Source organism: Camelus dromedarius, chromosome 3, assembly GCF_036321535.1.
Source record: "Camelus dromedarius isolate mCamDro1 chromosome 3, mCamDro1.pat, whole genome shotgun sequence".
Taxonomy (NCBI): Eukaryota; Metazoa; Chordata; class Mammalia; order Artiodactyla; family Camelidae; genus Camelus; species Camelus dromedarius.
Window position 1 is genome coordinate 53,883,584 of NC_087438.1, and position 17,322 is coordinate 53,900,905.

General features: G+C 39.3%; 1 protein-coding gene across 2 annotated transcripts in view; it reads left to right on the plus strand.

The window, feature by feature from the left end:
- RASGRF2 (Ras protein specific guanine nucleotide releasing factor 2) overlaps positions 1-17,322 on the plus strand; it is a 208,538-nt gene that overhangs the window by 78,322 nt on the left and 112,894 nt on the right. For both annotated transcript variants that reach the window (XM_031447414.2, XM_031447421.2), the window contains exons 5-9: positions 4,429-4,682; positions 8,864-8,943; positions 9,331-9,524; positions 14,297-14,406; positions 15,178-15,296. In XM_031447414.2, coding sequence (XP_031303274.1) covers positions 4,429-4,682; positions 8,864-8,943; positions 9,331-9,524; positions 14,297-14,406; positions 15,178-15,296 — 757 coding nt within the window. The remainder of the gene's footprint in view (positions 1-4,428; positions 4,683-8,863; positions 8,944-9,330; positions 9,525-14,296; positions 14,407-15,177; positions 15,297-17,322) is intronic.

Genomic DNA, 17,322 nt, shown 5'->3' on the forward strand with positions numbered 1-17,322 from the left:
CCAGTTGGGTTATTTAAGTGCTACTGAACCTCCTAATTTTGTGTTGCTTTTATACTTTGGTGGGGGGTATTTTTTAAAATTACATTTCAAAAATATTTCTTACCCAATTCAAAAAATGGGCAGAAGACCTAAACAAGCAATTCTCCAGTGAAGACATACATATGGCCAATAGGCACATAAAAAAATGCTCAGTAATGCTAATTATCAGAAAAATGCAAATCAAAACTACAATGAGGTATCACCTCACACCAGTCAGAATGGCCATCATTAAAAAGTTCACAAAGGATAAGTGGTGGAGAGGGTATGGAGAAAAGGGAACCCTCCTACGCTACTTTTGAGAATGTAGTTTGGTGCAGCCATTATGGAAAACAATATGGAGGTTCCTTAAAAAACTAAAAACAGACTTATCAGATGATGCAGAAATCCCACTCCTGGGCATATATCCAGAGGGAACTCTAATTTGAAAAGATACACGCACCCCAGTGTTCACAGCAGCGCTATATACAATAGCCAAGACATAGAAACAACCAAAATGTCCATCAACAGATGGCTGGATAAAGAAATTGTGGTATATTTATACAATGGAATACTACTCAGCCATAAAAAATAAAATAATGCCATTTGCAGCAATGGATGGGCCTGGAGATCATCATTCTAAGTGAAGTAAGCCAGAGAGAGAAAGAAAAATACCATATAATATCACTCATATGTGGAATCTAAAAAAGAAAAGAAAAAAAAAAGAAAAGAAAAAAAGACACTAATGAACTCATCTACAAAACAGATACAGACTTACAGACACAGTAAACAATCTTATGGTTACCAGGGGAAAGGAGGTGGGAAGGGATAAATTTGGGAGTTTGAGATTTGCATATGATAACCACTATATATAAAAATAGATTAAAAAACCCCAGTTTTTTTCTGTGTAGCACAGGGAACTATATTCAATATCTTGTAATAACCTTTAATGAAAAAGAATATGAAAATGAATATATGTATATATGCATGATTGGGACATTATGCTGTATACCAGAAATTGACACATTATAACTGACTATACTTCAATTAAAAAATTCTTTTAGCTTTAGTCTGCAGTGTTTATTTAGAGGAGTTTGTTTTTTTTTTTTTTAACATGTGAGAAGATTGAATCTGCTCAGATTTTTACTTTATTATTGTTTCTTATTTAACATCCACATAATTAGCAACTCTTTCCATCTTACTGTCGTTTACAACTGCACAACTTTTAAATTAACCAGACACTGGCACTTACTATAGTCTACTGTGTTTGATTTATGTCATCTAGGTTTTGAGTTCCATAATCTTAACTGTCCTGTGTAACAGCACCTATTCATCTTTGTTAACATTATGTGGAAAATCTTCACAGTTAAAGAACTTCATTTCTTAATTTTTTTCTTATCCCTGTTTTCCTATGCTAGTAATCATGCCCCTCAGTTGTAGTAAAACTTTAACTCTTGCTCAATATTTGAAATAGAAATGCTTCTTAGGACTAAGTTGAACTGTTCTCAGTTTTCAGGAAATAAAAAAGTAGAATAACAGCATTCCTCTCTTAGAATTTAAGATTTTCTAAAAAATTGAATTTGGTTTATGTTACTGTGTTACAAGATTAATGCTATTGCCTTTCTTTAATAGTATGCAGTTGCATATAAACAAAGATATCAGTAAAATACAACTTTCAGTCCTGTTGTAGAAACTGGTCTTTTAGTAAGTGAACTGGCTTTTTCTCAGCAGGCAATACCTGCCCAAGTGAATAGAAAGATTTTATTTAACACAAAATTCAGTTATTTTTGAAATACTTCTGTTAAATGGAAGAATAATGATAAAAAGGACACTTTTTACATTTTCTATCTTCCTATTTCTTTTTTTATAAATGTGTATTTTTATTGAGGTATAGTCAGTTTACATTGTTGTGTCAATTTCTGGAGTACAACATAATGCTTCAGTCATACATGAATATACATATATTCATTTTCATATTCTTTATCTTCTTGTTTCTTAATAGAAATATTTTTCTTAAAAAACTTTATTTATGAATTTGTTAAACATGTTTTGAAATTACTCTATTGTCCTTTATGTCCCAAATCAAACTAATGCCTGTGTGGAAAGGGTTGTTCACAAACGAATTAGTTTCTTGGTTCTGATCTTGGCAAATATCAATACAGTTTTTTAACTTTGAGAGACAAAAGTTGAAATTGGTTATAATTCACAGAAATGTCCCCTTAGATTTCTCCAAGTAATGTGCATACAATTTCCCCTGCATAATCCTTTTAAAATGGGTTGAAGTTTTATTGTTTGAGGGATGGCACTGTATAAATACCTGTTATGGAAATTGATAGTATGTTGACACCGGTTGGTAGATGAGAGAATTTTAAACATTGCAAAAGAAGAGTAGTTGTTTCAATGCATGATAATTTAGACCATATGGGTGAAATCACTTGGAAAAAATAAAAATGATAAGAATGTGTTGAACAGAAAACAATGATGCTAAAAAAGGATTTGGTAGTGATTTAATACTTTCAGTTATATATGAATTTGCAATCTGCTTTATTGCTAAATCTGCCACTTAGGTATAATGAATTTTAATAAATTTTCATCTAATTTTTTTATATTTAGAAAGGACTTCAGGTTTTTTTGTTCAGTTATTTTATAGATAAGGAAATGGAGACCAGGGTTCAAGGTCACCCAGTAGGTTAGTGGCAGAGACTTTGGGTTAAGGATTTTGACATACACCTGTCTACTTCGCACCTAGCATCTACCTGGACATTTAAAAGATTCTCAGTAAATAGTTGTTGGCTGAAACACAAAGGCCAGGGCACTTTGTCCAGTTTGCCTGTTATTTTTCAAATCATACCTAGGGAATTCTGATCAATTTTAGAGGCTAGAATGTTTCCTGCAAAATTGATTTAAAATTTTATTGTTCTTTTAACAATATAATCACTATTGTAAATTGTTAACATGTGTTTTGCCCATGTGGCTGGGAAAGAGTCCTTACGGTTAACAAAAGGCAAGTAAAAGAAGGCCAAGTCTTGTTGCAGTTTTCCTGTGTGACTTACCAAGAAATTTAGTTTATTCATCTATAAAAAGAAGGGGTCAGATCAGCTGATGTCCAACACTTATTTTTTTAAGCTTAATAAAAAAAAAAAGCTCAGCCATAACAAAAAAATCAAATAACCTGATTTAAAAATAGGCAAAGGACTTGACTAGACATTTCTCCAAAGATGACAGACGTTTCTTTTAAAGACGATTCTTTAGAGAAATCACTAACACATGAAGAGGTGCCCAACATCACTAACCAGAAGAAAAATCAAATCAAAACTACGGCACACTATTACCTCACACCATTAGGATGGTTACTATCAAAACCACCAAAATAGCAAGTACTGATGATGTAGGGAAATTGGAACCCCCGTGCACTGTCAGTGAGATTGTAAAATGATTCAATTGCTATGGGAAACAGTATAGTGGTGCCTCAAAAAATTAAAAATAGAACTACCATATGATCCAGCAATCTCACTTCTGGGTATGTAGCCAAAAGAATTGAAAGCAGGATCTTGAAGAGACATTTACACTCCCATGTTCATGGCAGCATTACTCACAATAGCCAAGAGGTGAAAGCAACCCAAATGTTCATTGACAGATAAGTGAATAAACAAAAATGTTGTACATATATACCATGGAATATTATTCAGCCTTAAAAAGGAAGGAAATCCTGGCACATGCTGCAGCATGGATGAACCTTGACGACATTATCCTAAGTGAAATAAGCCAGTCACAAAAAGACAGATACTATATGATACCACTTATATGAGGTATCTAAAGTAATTAAATTCACAAAAACAGAAAGTAGAATGGTGGCTAGCAGGGGCTAAGAGAAGAGGGAAGTGGAGAGTTGTTCTTTAAAGAGTACAGAGCTTGAGTTTTGCATGAGAAAAATGTTCCCAAGATCTGTTTGTACAACAGTGTGAAAATACTGAATGCTACTGAACTGTGCCCTTAAAAATGGTTAAGATGGTAAATTTCATGTTATGTGTTTTCTTTTTTTAACCACAATTAAAAAAAATTTAACTATCTGACTTTATGTTGTTAAAGAATAAACCTTCAATTAATTCCTTTTTTGAAATGTTAACAACTAAGTATATGCTATTATTATATTCTGGTGTCCATAATTACAGGCAGGCCTAAAGAGCTTAAGCTGTGGAAGGAACTTGTGAAGCTGAGAAAGATAATATCTTAAAATCATCTTCTTTTGGCTGTCTAGTACAAGCCTGGCATCATTTATTGGCCCATTAGTGCATCAGTGAAAGAGCAGGGTGTATATGGTACAGAATGGACACCCTACTGCCCAGCTTACGAAGCCCGTCTCACACTTCCCTGAGATTCTTCTTTGTTTTTTGCTTTATTGTTGTCCTGCAGGTTCAGAGCTTCATGCGAGGATGGTTATGTAGAAGGAAATGGAAGACCATCGTGCAGGATTACATTTGTTCTCCTCACGCTGAAAGTATGAGGAAGAGGAACCAGATCGTGTTCACCATGGTGGAGGCTGAGTCGGAGTACGTCCACCAGCTCTACGTCCTGGTCAATGGCTTCCTCCGGCCCCTGCGGATGGCCGCCAGCTCCAAGAAGCCCCCCATCAGCCACGACGATGTCAGCAGTATTTTTCTCAACAGGTTTGTCTTGGCATAAAGAGTCATGTCAAAAACCCATTTGCATTTCTTTTATTTTAATTGAAGTATAGTTGATGTACAATGTTGTGCTATTTGTATTTCTTAGAAGAACTGTCACTTTACTTTTAAAAGAATGAAGATTGTAAATTCACCTTTATGAGCTTATGTATGGAAAAGAAGAAAGCTATTATTTGTGTTTCATTATTAGCCCAAATTTGCGTATCTTTATCTTGAATCTTGGCATTTAATTTTCTATTTTTCTTCTCTGTTTGACATATGTTTTCTTGTCATTTTGTGTGTGTGTGTTTGTCTATGTGCATGTGTATATTGGGGAAGATCATCTCCTTCATAAACTGAGGGAAATGGAGTGATTAATGGGTCTTTATGTGTAATTTATACAGAAGCACTTCAACAGAGGGCCTGAAAATCTCTAGTAAATTTATTCACTCAATAAATATTTATAGTGCCTTTACTGTTGAGGATTTATCAGTGAACCAAGCCAAAAATCCCTGCCTTCGTGGAACTTAAATTTTGATGTGGGAAGATAGACAATGAAGAGTGAATAAGTGAAAGATGTAGTATTTTATATGGTGATGAGTGCTTTGGAGAAATATAGAAGGAAGAGGGGAGGAAGGGACTGAGACTGCTTGGGTATTTTACTTAAAATTTTAGTTATTTATTTGGTTTTGAGTGGATAATACATTTACATGGCTCAAAAACTTGAAACAGCAGGAAAACACCAAATAGCAGTTGGAAGTCTCTCTCTTACTCTGTCTCTGCCCACTGTTTGCCTCACTTGCCATCTGTAACTGTTTTCTTTAGTTTCTTATACTTCCAGTGTTTCTTGATGTAGATCAATCGAATTTGGATATAGAGTCTTATTTCTCCCCTTCTTATGCAAAAGGCAAGTACTTTAATATGTATCTGCTTTTTTTGCTTAACAATATATCCTGGACATCTTTCTATATTTATAGCTAAAGAGCATTCTGTTTTTTTAAATTGCTACATGATATTACATTATGTGAATGTCCCATGGTTTTTCTATAGCCAGTCTTTAGAAAGGCCTCAAAGATAAGTTAACATTTGAGCAGAGACTTGAAGTTGTTGAAGAAGCAAGCCATGTGGCTACCTGGGGAGAGAGTGATGCCACCGGAGAGACTGCCCGTGCAAAGGGCCTGTGGATGGTGAACTGCACTCTGATAGTGATGACATTGGAGTGAGCACTACTATGGTTTTAGGCTGCTTCTGGCAATCTGTTTCCATTGGGCTGCCTGATGTGGAGTGTGGAAGTCCAGGTTTGTCATACTGTTTAAATTTGGAGTCAAGAGGCTGTGCCTCTTTTTGGCAGGTGAGGCTGTAAGCTCTTCATGCAGATTAGCAATTGTTTAGTACAATTTAGTACTCCTTGTCCTAGAGGGAGATTTCAAGAATTAGTCTTTTAAAGGTGAAGCTTATAGGATGTTTGTTGTCTTTTATGTTGTTTAACGAGATTCCTTTTTCTTGCCTTTGAAGTTGAAGTCCTAGGCAGGTCGATTATTTTGAATTTCAACACAGAGTTTATCCTTTAAAAAATATAATCTTTCTTTCTTTTTCTGGCTTACTTCACTTAGAATGACATTCTCCAGGGACATCCATGTTGCTGCAAATGGAGTTAATGTTGTCAGTTTTTATGGCTGAATAGTGTTCCATTGTATAAATATACCAAATCTTCTTTATCCAGGCATCTGTTGATGGACATTTAAGCTGTTTCCATGTCTTGGCTATTGTAAATAGTGCTGCTATGAACATTGGGGTGCAGGTGTCCTTTTGAAGTAGGGTTCCTTCTGGATATATGCCCAAAAGCGGGATGTCTGGGTCATATGGTAAGTCTATTCCTAGTCTTTTGAGGAATCTCCATACTGTTTTCCACAGTGGCTGCACCAAACTGCATTCCCACCAGCAGTGTAGGCGGGTTCCCTTTTCTCCACAGTCTCTCCAGCATTTGTCATTTGTGGACTTTTGAATGATGGCCATTCTGACTGGTGTGAGGTGATACCTCATCATAGTTTTGATTTGCATTTCTCTAATAATTAGTGATATTGAGCATTTTTTTCATGTGCCTATTGATCATTTGTATTTCTTCCTTGGATAATTGCTTGTTTAGGTCTTCTGCCCATGTTTGGATTGGGTTGTTTTTTTTTTTCTTATTAAGTCATATGAGTTGCTTATATATTCTGGAGATCAAGCCTTTGTCGGTTTCATTTGCAAAAATTTTCCCCCATTCCATAGATTGTGTTTTTGTTTTACTTATGGTTTCCTTTGCTGTGCAGAAGCTTGTAAGTTTAATTAGGTCCCATTTGTTTATTCTTGCTTTTATTTCTATTGCTTGGGTAGACTGCCCTAGAAATACCATATGAGATCGCTCATATGTAGAGTCTAAAAAGAAAGAACATAAATACAAAACAGAAACAGACTCAGACATAGAAGACAAACTTGTGGTTGCCAAGGTGGGGGATGGGAAGGGATAGACTGGGAGTTCAAAATTTGTAGAAACTGACAGGCATATGTAGAATAAATAAACAAGATTATATCATATAGCACAGGGAAATATATACAAGATGTTGTGGTAGCTCACAGTGAAAAAAATGTGACAATGAATATATGTGTGTTCATGTATGACTGAAAAATTGTGCTCTACACTGGAACTTGACACAACATTATAAAATCACTATAATGCAATAAAAATGTTTAAAAATATATATAATCTAATTATCTACATGCAGAATTATTTCATCTGTTTTCTAACCTTTTAGATATCAAAAGATGAAGGTAGACATACCTGTTAGTTTCCAATGTAGGAAAGAGAAATCCCTTCTCTGATTGGAGGGAATTTACTGCTCACAGAATCCTTTGGGAGGGCTGGAGGAAAAGGGGAGCTGGCCTTGGACCAGTGAGTTCAGGGGCACAGTGCCATAAATGTGATCCAGAGGTTAGGAACCCACTGCTACCATCGTTGCCACCACATCTGCCTCTCAGGTATGTGAAGCTGGTGTCTAGAAACTAGAACAATGAGGCTGGGTGCTGAAATTGCTCCTAAAACACTCATGTCTCCAAGACTGACTTTCAGCACCTGGAAGATGGCCTCTACTTCTGCCTTTCCTTCCTGAGTGCATCTACGGATGGATCTGAATTTCCATCTCAATCCCTAGCTGTGAGGGAGTCTGGGAAATGTAGTTTTAGCTCTCCATCCTCTCCACCTAGAAGGAGGGTGGGAGGGAGACTGAAAGATGAATCTGCACTATCTACCAAACTAGATTTGGTTGAAATCCTTGAACAACAAACACTGCTAAGTTAAAATTTCTATTGAAAAATAACAAAGTACAGTTTTCAAGCAGTGTCTATGTTGTTTCATGGACTATTTGGAAAGAGTAAGGACTTCCCATTGATGTTTCTTGTAGTGGTATTTGACTTATAATAAACCAAAGTATTTCAGTGACATGAATAATCCTGTATTTGATTGGGTCAATGTGTTAGTTCAGAAAAGGCTTCAAAGGCTCGTTCTAAGAGTAGGTTAATTCTAGTGAGGAGGAAGCAAACGTTACTTTGGTAACTACCCTTCTTGAGCCTTTTAGAAATTTGAATCTCTAATTTATGTGTAGTCTTCATTTTAATATATCTGTGTAGGCTCCACCCTTTTCAGAAGATTCCTCTATATTTCTGTGTTGAGTGTCTTACCAGTAGTTACCATAGAGGTCTGTCAAATCTTTCCCCCTCTCTCCATCTGTCAAAACTCATTTTAGCGAAAGGGAGAGACCTTTCCCCAGTTTATCTTCTGTAATCAAATCTGAAGAGAGAAGGATCATAACTAATTTCCTGATTATCAATTGAACTGCTACATTCTAACAGTGGAACGCTATTTTCATTATAAATTGATAAAGAGGGTTATGTGACAGTGATTTGGTGCTTACTGTCTTCCCAAATGTGAGGCTTAGCTCAGAATTTTCTTTGAGGTTTTCAGATTGTCTAAAAGATAAATTGCTTCATGGGGGCTGGTATAATCCATGTCATCGTTGTGCGTAGAGTTTGGAGGCCCTCAGAGACATGTGTATCATGTATTTATTAAGGCTGTAAGGACTCCAGGGACCTCTTTAACAAAATAGACACTTTATAGTGACTAAGTTGTATTATTTCCCCATGTTTTATAGTGAAACAATCATGTTTCTTCATGAAATTTTTCATCAAGGACTGAAGGCAAGGATAGCGAATTGGCCCACTTTAATTTTAGGTAAGTGCCTGCTTTAGCGATCTTAGATTTTCTCTTAATGTGGCTGTAATTAGATTAAAATAGTTGTAACGTTATTCAGCCTAAGCTGTTTGAATTTCCTCAGTGGCCCTTTGGGCCTCCTTAGGTGCTGGGAGTCTGTCTCATTGCCCCTGTGACCTTTTCCCTGGCCTGTCTTGGTTCTTTGGGGGCTGGAGTTGGGCTCTGCCCCGGGGTGCGTTCTACCAGGTCAGTCATTTAGGCGTCTAGACTGAGGCCCTCGGCATGTGTGACACCTGGTGCCAGGAGCCACTCTCTGCCACTCCTGCAGAGTGAACACAGTCTCTCCCCGTACCTTAGATAATTGACTGAGCACCGAGAGAAACTGCCATGTTTATTTCTCCTTTCCAGCGGATCTGTTTGATATCTTGCTCCCCATGCTGAACATTTATCAAGAATTTGTGCGTAATCACCAGTACAGCCTCCAAGTGCTCGCCAATTGTAAGCAAAACAGAGATTTTGACAAACTCTTAAAACAGTACGAAGCCAACCCTGCCTGTGAGGGGAGGATGCTGGAGACGTTCTTGACCTATCCAATGTTTCAGGTAAGTCATCCGGCTGCGTTTTATAAGTCATTGACTCCAGCTCAATGTGACTGATACCCAGTGTGACCAGAGTGAGATGTGCAAGTATCATCCCCTGTGCGGCACATGTGTACCAACTGTCATCTGGAACTTGACCTTGTGGTAAACAAATATATGCATACATTCATTCTCTCTCGTCTGTCTAGTGTATGTAAGAAAACCAGGCATTTTTGAGACACTTGAGTCAGGAATGATTTTTTTTGAAAAGTAGCCCAATTTTCTCTTTACCGAAAGACTCCACACAGACCTCTTCCGTGGAGTCTCCTCCTCCAGCGCGTTTAAAAATATTAGGTTTACAGAAATAGGTTGCTGTGCAAATGTTCCAGGGTATGCTGGTTGCATAAAAGGTTCCCAGGGGAGTGGAAGGGCTGCTGGGAAGTTGTTTGTTTTCCTGCCCTGTTGTGATTGCTGCTGAGTGTCCCTTGGCTGGAGCTCTGCAGAGCAAGTCCAGGGCCTTCCCTGTCATAGAGGCTGTGGACACCCAGGAGCCAGAGACACTGCCCTGTCCCGGGGACTCTAGGCTCTTAGTCAGGTTGCTGCAGTGAGGCTGGGACTCGTCCTGACCTTCACTTTGGGGATTAGAGCAACCTGAAGGGTCCAGCACACATGTGTTCTTTCCTATGCCTAAGACTTTACTGCTCTTGAGTGAGAACTGCAGAGGCCAAGATGTGAATCGAATCTCCTGTTCTTTTTAGAAGTGTTGATTTTGTTCTTTTGGAAAAGCATTGAGTGTTCCCATTGTGGAATTTGTGGGGCTTCTGGCCAGGCCTCCAAATTGGCATGTGGTAAACCGATTCTGCTAATCATGTGTGTTCTGGTTTCTTTGGAGAGCTCTGTCTCCCTGAACGGGCATCTCTGACCCCAGCTGATCATTTTGTCACCTCAGAGAGAAATGCTGCTCTGGTTCATAGTTCTTTGTCTTAAAGTTTGTCGGTCCTGCTTGAAATCCTGGAAATCACCGTAGAAGTTTAGTAGGATTTTTAAAAACCAAAAGGATGCATTTGAAACAAGTTAAGTGTAGTGAAACTTTATAATCTTATTGTGTTGTTTTCATGGAACTGAGTTATTTAACTCCTTGCCTCTCTGAAAAAATATTTCACAAGAAAAACTACAAAGGAAAAAATGGCTTATTTTAACCTTTTATGAAATTATAATATGAGATTTTATTTACAGTGAAACAGATTTTATAGAGTTTGATACTTTGAGATGCTCGTTGAATCTTTGGCAGTTAGCTCTAGGTTATGATTAAATCTGTCTAGCAACCCCCAACTCAGGTGACTAGACAAAGGTAGGGTTGTGAAAGACACATGGAACAGAGAGGTCCCAAGCTCCCTTTCTGACATCCAACAATGTCTTTTCAAGTCCTATTTATTCCTGTTGGTGCAGTTCTCTTAATTGTTTAAAATGGCAGAGCTGGACATGCACTTGAGGTGAGATGTTCAGACACTGTTGAATGTGGGGCCTTGGAAAGGCCTTTGAATTTCTTAAAAATGCTGAGATACTTTTTTACCAACCTTCCCTCCTTTCCCCTGGAGTGTAAGCCCAGTAACAACGAGTTGGCATTTTGACCCCAAGGAACCTCCATGATGTCAGAAAAGGACCATTGGACTGGGAATGTTTAGGAGACCTGGGTGTTTTGCTCACCCTTCAGTTGTAGCACTGGGAAAAATAATCAAACTAATCTAAATCTGTTTCCTAATCTTGAAATGGAGGCAGCTGACCTATAACTCTCTCTCAGCACTCTAGCTCTCTGACTCTGTGATTCTGGTTCTGGAAGTTTAGGCTGGGTAACTACATGGTGTTGCAAGGAGCCTAGTCTAGGACCCCCCACCCAAGACTGTGGTTGCCCCAAATCCTAGAATTTACATGAAGGGTCAGATGTTGAGGTTCTGGCTTCTTTAAGACCAGGGTAACCAAAGGGTGCTGGGAGAAGCCTCAAACTTAAAGAGTTTACCCGGAATTTGTCCAACAGCAAGAAATGTGCAAATTGAAAGGACACTGAATTGGACTATTAATTATTTGCTTACCCATAACTATTTCCCTTTCCTATAGCTATTTTGAACAGACCAAGAGGGGATACATTGGAGTTTGTTGTCCAAGGGCCTCATTCTCCTTGGTGTCTCCCTCTCCTGCCTTCTCCCTAGGAGTGACCACATGGAATACTTGGGGGGAAGATGCTTGAAGTTTTTTTCTTAACAAGATTTGTTCTATCCTTCTGGTTCCCTCTTGGTCATTTCACTAAGGTGTCCTGAAAGCGTTTGAACCCTCAGATGGTTCAGCTATATCCATTTCCCTCTGCATGCACTGCTGATATGTAGCAGTGGTACTTTTTCACATCTGCCTTGCTCCAGTGTAGGCTGGATACCTTGGGATGAGGCTGGGGTGTTATCCTTTCCTGTAGAGCAAGAATGGAAGAGGTGACCTTGGCTTTTACTGCTAACGGGCCTCTGCCCAAACTTTTTCTTGAGCTGAGATATGGAGGCAAATGGAGGCAGAGGGAGGTGGAGAGGTAACTGGGAACTTTTAGCCTGTGTATGTTTAGAAAAGTGTTATATTCTAAGTCTTCCTCGGCCCTAGTTGAGTAAGTCAGTTGTTGCTATTAATGAACCATATTGAACTATGGAAACATGGAGGAATTTGGATGATGCAGTGAATTTATTGTCAACTGAACTTTCAGACAAGTAAGTCCAAGTGTTACAAAGAAATTTGTTATGGAAAATAATGTAGTCATTAACATAAGTTGTATTTAGCAAAGACAATGGCTTGGCTGGAACTGTTTAAATTGGCTTCAGTTGCTCATAAGTCCATAGGTAAGCTAACCCTGAAATCTGCTTCTGACCAGTACAGCGCTGTTAGATGTCCTCGAGAAAGTAGCCTGCTCTAGTCACATGTTTCCTGTAACTGAAGAGCAAGCTGATTAATGTCTGTAAAGTGGCAAGTGTTGTTTCATAATTGAAAGCAGAATTATGATTCATCTAGACAATAGTTACTTTGATCATTGGGTTTTCTGGGGACAGGTAGCTCTTTGGAGAGCTGTCCACTTCTCTCTGCAGAAGTCCTTTGCCTACTTTTTGGTAGTTTCAGGCTTGTTTGTTTCTCCACCGGAAGGTGGGACGGGCCAGTTACTTTCAAATCCATCCACTTGAATCTTAGCCAAGAGCTCTCTAAAATAGATTTAATTAATGGGGGAGGATCATGAAGCTATTGACTAAACTTTGTTTTGTGGGTTTTCAGTTCATTATAAGCAGTCAGGCTCTCCCACTCCTGCCCTCTTTGTTATGAAAAATTGAGTACATTAGCTGTTGATTGCCTTGACTTTCTCGTAACTTGGAGGCAGACTTTTATCATTCATGGCACTGTGCAAAAGGAATATCGGAAAGCATGCTTGTCCCAGGAGCCTTCACCCAGTGGAACAGTCCAACCAGCTGTCTTAGTGAGAAGTTCATGGGATAGAGAGGCAGAAAGCCTCCTCTCATGTGCTTCAGAAGAGGGGTCTCCTGTGCCCCACCCTCCTATAACTGAGGAGTCTGCAGTTCCATGCAGTGACTTGATGGCCTTCCCTAGGACATGGTCCCAGAGTATGAGCCGTAGGTCCACGTCTGTGCTGATGGTGCTGCCCTCTGTGCTGATGCATAAATGTAGGCGCTCGGGAAATACGAGCAAATAACCCAGTAAAGACCACCACCTGCAAGAGAGCAAAAGCAGACCTGTGGGTGGGGCTGCCAGCACCTCAGATCAGAATGGAAGGAGCTGTCCACGGGGACTTGGGAAGCTGTTTTACTTTCTTCATTCTTAGAGGTCCTTTCAAGTGCTGAATGAGACCCCCATCCCTGCAGAAGAGACCTACTGGGCTAGTGCACAGGTCTGAACTGGGCTCATGGCTGGCTCTGCCGTTACTATGAGGTCACCTTGGGCAGGTTATGATGCCTCTTCATGCCTTTTTCCCTTATCTGTAAAATGAGGATATAATCCTTACATTTTGCTGGAGGATTGGGTGCATGTACAAACCTCGAGTTCCCAATCTGACCCACAGCGGGCTACATTGTGGTAGCTGTTGTTCATGCAGGTTTTTATTAAAATTAAACCAGTGAAAAATAATAAGCCAGTAAAAAATATGTTGAGTCACTGTAACTTGAGTTAGATTTCCACTGTGGTCTGTTAAAACCTTCACAGGGTTGGTGGAGTTTCTGCCTTTGAGAGAATTCAGATAGATAGTCTGTTCATAAACAAAAGTACAATCTAATTAAACAACACTTTTTACCACTAGGAGGATGAGTTGAGGTAAAGTAGGGTCAGAATGTGATAAGAATGAACATATCTTCTCCCAAGTTTTAATTCTTACAGAGAACATTGCAGTAGGAATGTCAGTGTTTTTAAAAAAGTGTTGTAAACAGGCTAATAAATCTAAAATACAGACTCAAGTAACTTGCTGATGGCTAGATCTGTTTCCCTATGAACCAATTTTCAAAAATTATGATTAATAAATGTATGGTTATATTAAAAATCTAATTTCTTTATAATATAATACTTTATTATCTTCATGTGTTCTTGGTGAAGTTCTGTGTGTGTGAAGTTTGAAACATAGTTCATTTTAAATCTGTTTCCTAAAAAACTGTAAAACAATCAGCTCTGTAAGAGTAGAGGTGAGCTTTCTGAAGTGATGGTGGCACAGTAGGGTGTGTCCAGTGTTACTCCTCTTGACTCTTGCTCATGTGGCCTTTGTTTGCGCTTAGATCCCCAGGTATATCATCACGCTTCATGAACTCCTAGCTCATACTCCCCATGAGCATGTGGAGAGGAAAAGTCTGGAGTTTGCTAAATCAAAACTAGAGGAACTATCCAGGTATGTGGAGAACTTATAATAAAGGCTTGATATGGCAAAGTAGCACATTTCATCTTTTGTGGAAACCTAATATCTGTGTCCAGGGAACAAGAGACAAGACACAGTCCAGCTTCTCAGATTCACCTGAACGTTACATGCTAGCTCCTGAGATGGTACTGAATCAGAATGCCCGTTAATTTGCACTGAGAAAAAAATGTATCTTTGAAAATGTTTTTATTGCATATAAATATATACAACTGAGACTAGGTATACTTTGGTTTAAGTTTGAAAATATTCACATTTCTTTCAGCATAATAGAAAAATGGTTTTTAGTTCCATTTTTGTATTCATGTTTGGTAAGAAGTTGGAGAATGTATATTTTGGATTTATCAGTGATTTTTCAGAGTTCCAGGCATTTATTTATGTCTGTATTCCTTAGCTTATATGAGTTAAATGGTGTCAGGGTCTCTAATTTCCTCCACCTCTAAGAAACGGCGTCCTAATTTCAATGAAAGGAGCTGTTCATAAAATAATATGTTGCCTTCCTGCTGCCTTCACAAACAGCATTTCCAAGATGCTTGATAGTCACTGACTTACCCTTTAGAATCATGGTGGACATTTGCTTTGCTTTGAGTCACAACTTGATGAAACCTGGATGTCCAACATGACTTCCCCAACAACCCCAGTTAAACTGATCAAAGTTCAAAACTGAGTTTCCCACATGGAACTCTTTTGCTTCCCTTCTGGGGTAGCAGCAGATCTCTTACCGTGATCCTGCGCTGTGTCTGACAGGGTCATGCACGATGAAGTGAGCGACACTGAAAACATAAGGAAGAACCTTGCCATAGAAAGAATGATCGTAGAGGGCTGTGATATTTTGCTGGACACTAGCCAGACCTTCATCCGCCAAGGTAAGTCCTTGTTCAGCGGACCCACCATCGAAGTGGTCTCTGCGCCTGTCACTTTATCACTGGCAGATCCAGGAAAGTGTTTTGGAGCAGGCGTGATTTAGCTGTGTGATTGACGCTGTACATGCGGGACGTCCCCACAGCCTTGACCGAGGCTGTGATTGAGGCCCACCTTTGTGCTGTTTCTTTTCAGGGGCCATGAAAAACAGCAACACAATAATAGTAAAGCACGAGTGGGACAGTAAGTTACATTCTGACTGGACTCTCCTCCTCAGTGGACCGGACATTCTCTACAGCTCCAAGGAGGACAGATTGGTCTGGCCGGTTGGAGTGGCAGTGCCAGGTGGTGACGACATCCAGGCAAAGGCCCAAGAGAAGCTTGCATTACTCAAAGCCCTTTCACATAGCAGTGGGGACAATGTCCGAAGTGAAAACAGCTGTCTCTTGTTCCCATTTTTCATCAGCACTTCCGGGTCGGCCCCACATGATATGATTTGATTCAGTTGGTAATTCCAGTTGCCAGATGAAATGTCTCACTGTCAACTTGCCCTGCCATACTTTGGTGACATTGAAGGTATCATGTTTGAGGGGTGTGCTTTGGGGGCATCACCCAGTGAATTAAGCTTTTGAAGAGTTGAAGATATTTGTGCTGGAAACTGCAGAGAAGCAACAGCCTAACAGTGTATATTCCTCCATGGCTCTCATTACAAAGTGCACGAAGTCAACCACGCTCCAAGTTCTTTTCAAGTGCTTAGGTGTTCTAGGGGAGGGGAGCGTGCCCCATGGAGTTGATGGGAGGCAATGCGCTACACACATGTATAATTTTGAACTTGATGAGGAGTGGCATGTAAACTCGGAACTAGAATTAACCTTTAATGTGGTTTCTGTTTGTAACGTGCCAATATTATTTGAAGATCTTTGCATTTCTATTGCCTACCGAAATGTGCTGCTTAAAATTTTTTTTTTTACCTCATCCAAGAAGACATGATTTGTGCCGCACACATTAAGTTTTTCACAGAACACTTAAAAAATTTAACACGTGCTGTTCTGTTTTCCATTATTTATTTACAAGGAGGGAAGTCACACACATGTTAAAGTTTGGAAGTATATTTCAGGATATGATGCCTTTCTCATTTTGGGCTTTAAATATTAATTTTTCTTTGAGTAATAGTGAGCTATAACGCTGACAACATCAGGCCTTCTGAAGTCCCCCTTCTGCCTCTACGCAGACTTTGTCCCCGTATTGGCTTCCCGCCTGCCTGGCACTGGTCTGCCTCTGTGCCTTTACATGCGCTGCCCCCAGCCTGGGGGCCAGGAGTGCCCTTATCCGCCTCTCTCGTGCCTGTGGAAGGTCCGCTTGTCCTACTAGGCTCAGGTCAGACACCTCTAAAGAGCCTTGTAAAATTTCCTCCTCATCCTCTGTCCCCTCCCCTCCAGGTAGAATGTGTTTGCCTTCCTCCTGTTTTTGAAGCCCCTTTGCTCCTGGTGCATGCATTTCATCCTCTGGTGTTCGAGAGGTCCATGTTCGCATGCCTGCCTCTCTCAGTAATTGTAACTTTGAAGGGCAGTGCTTACGGAATCTCTCTTGCCAGTACGATGTTTTCCATTATAGATACCTGGAAAATGGGTAATGGATTACGTTGAATGGCTTGTTGAATTGCACTTCTGAATGTCAGCTGTCTTATTTTGTATTTTTTCTTGTATTTGGAGTTCACTGAAAAATACTTACTAAAGGATTTGCGCTTTATAATATGTGAACATGGAAACAAAAGTTAGTATTCAATTTCTGAAAGGACTCCTGATTGAGGCTTATTATTACAGATAAACGTTTAATGTATTTCTACAAATGTAGACAGTTTTGATCTAAGTTTGAAAAAACATCTGTGATGAAAAATGCTGGAAGGTCAAATACATTGAAGAAATCTTTTTTTTTTTTTTTTCATTGCACCTGGAGGAAAAACAGTCATGAGCCACTGCTCCCTTTGATCCATGTCCAGATGCTATTATTGCTTGTTTGAGGCACTTCTGT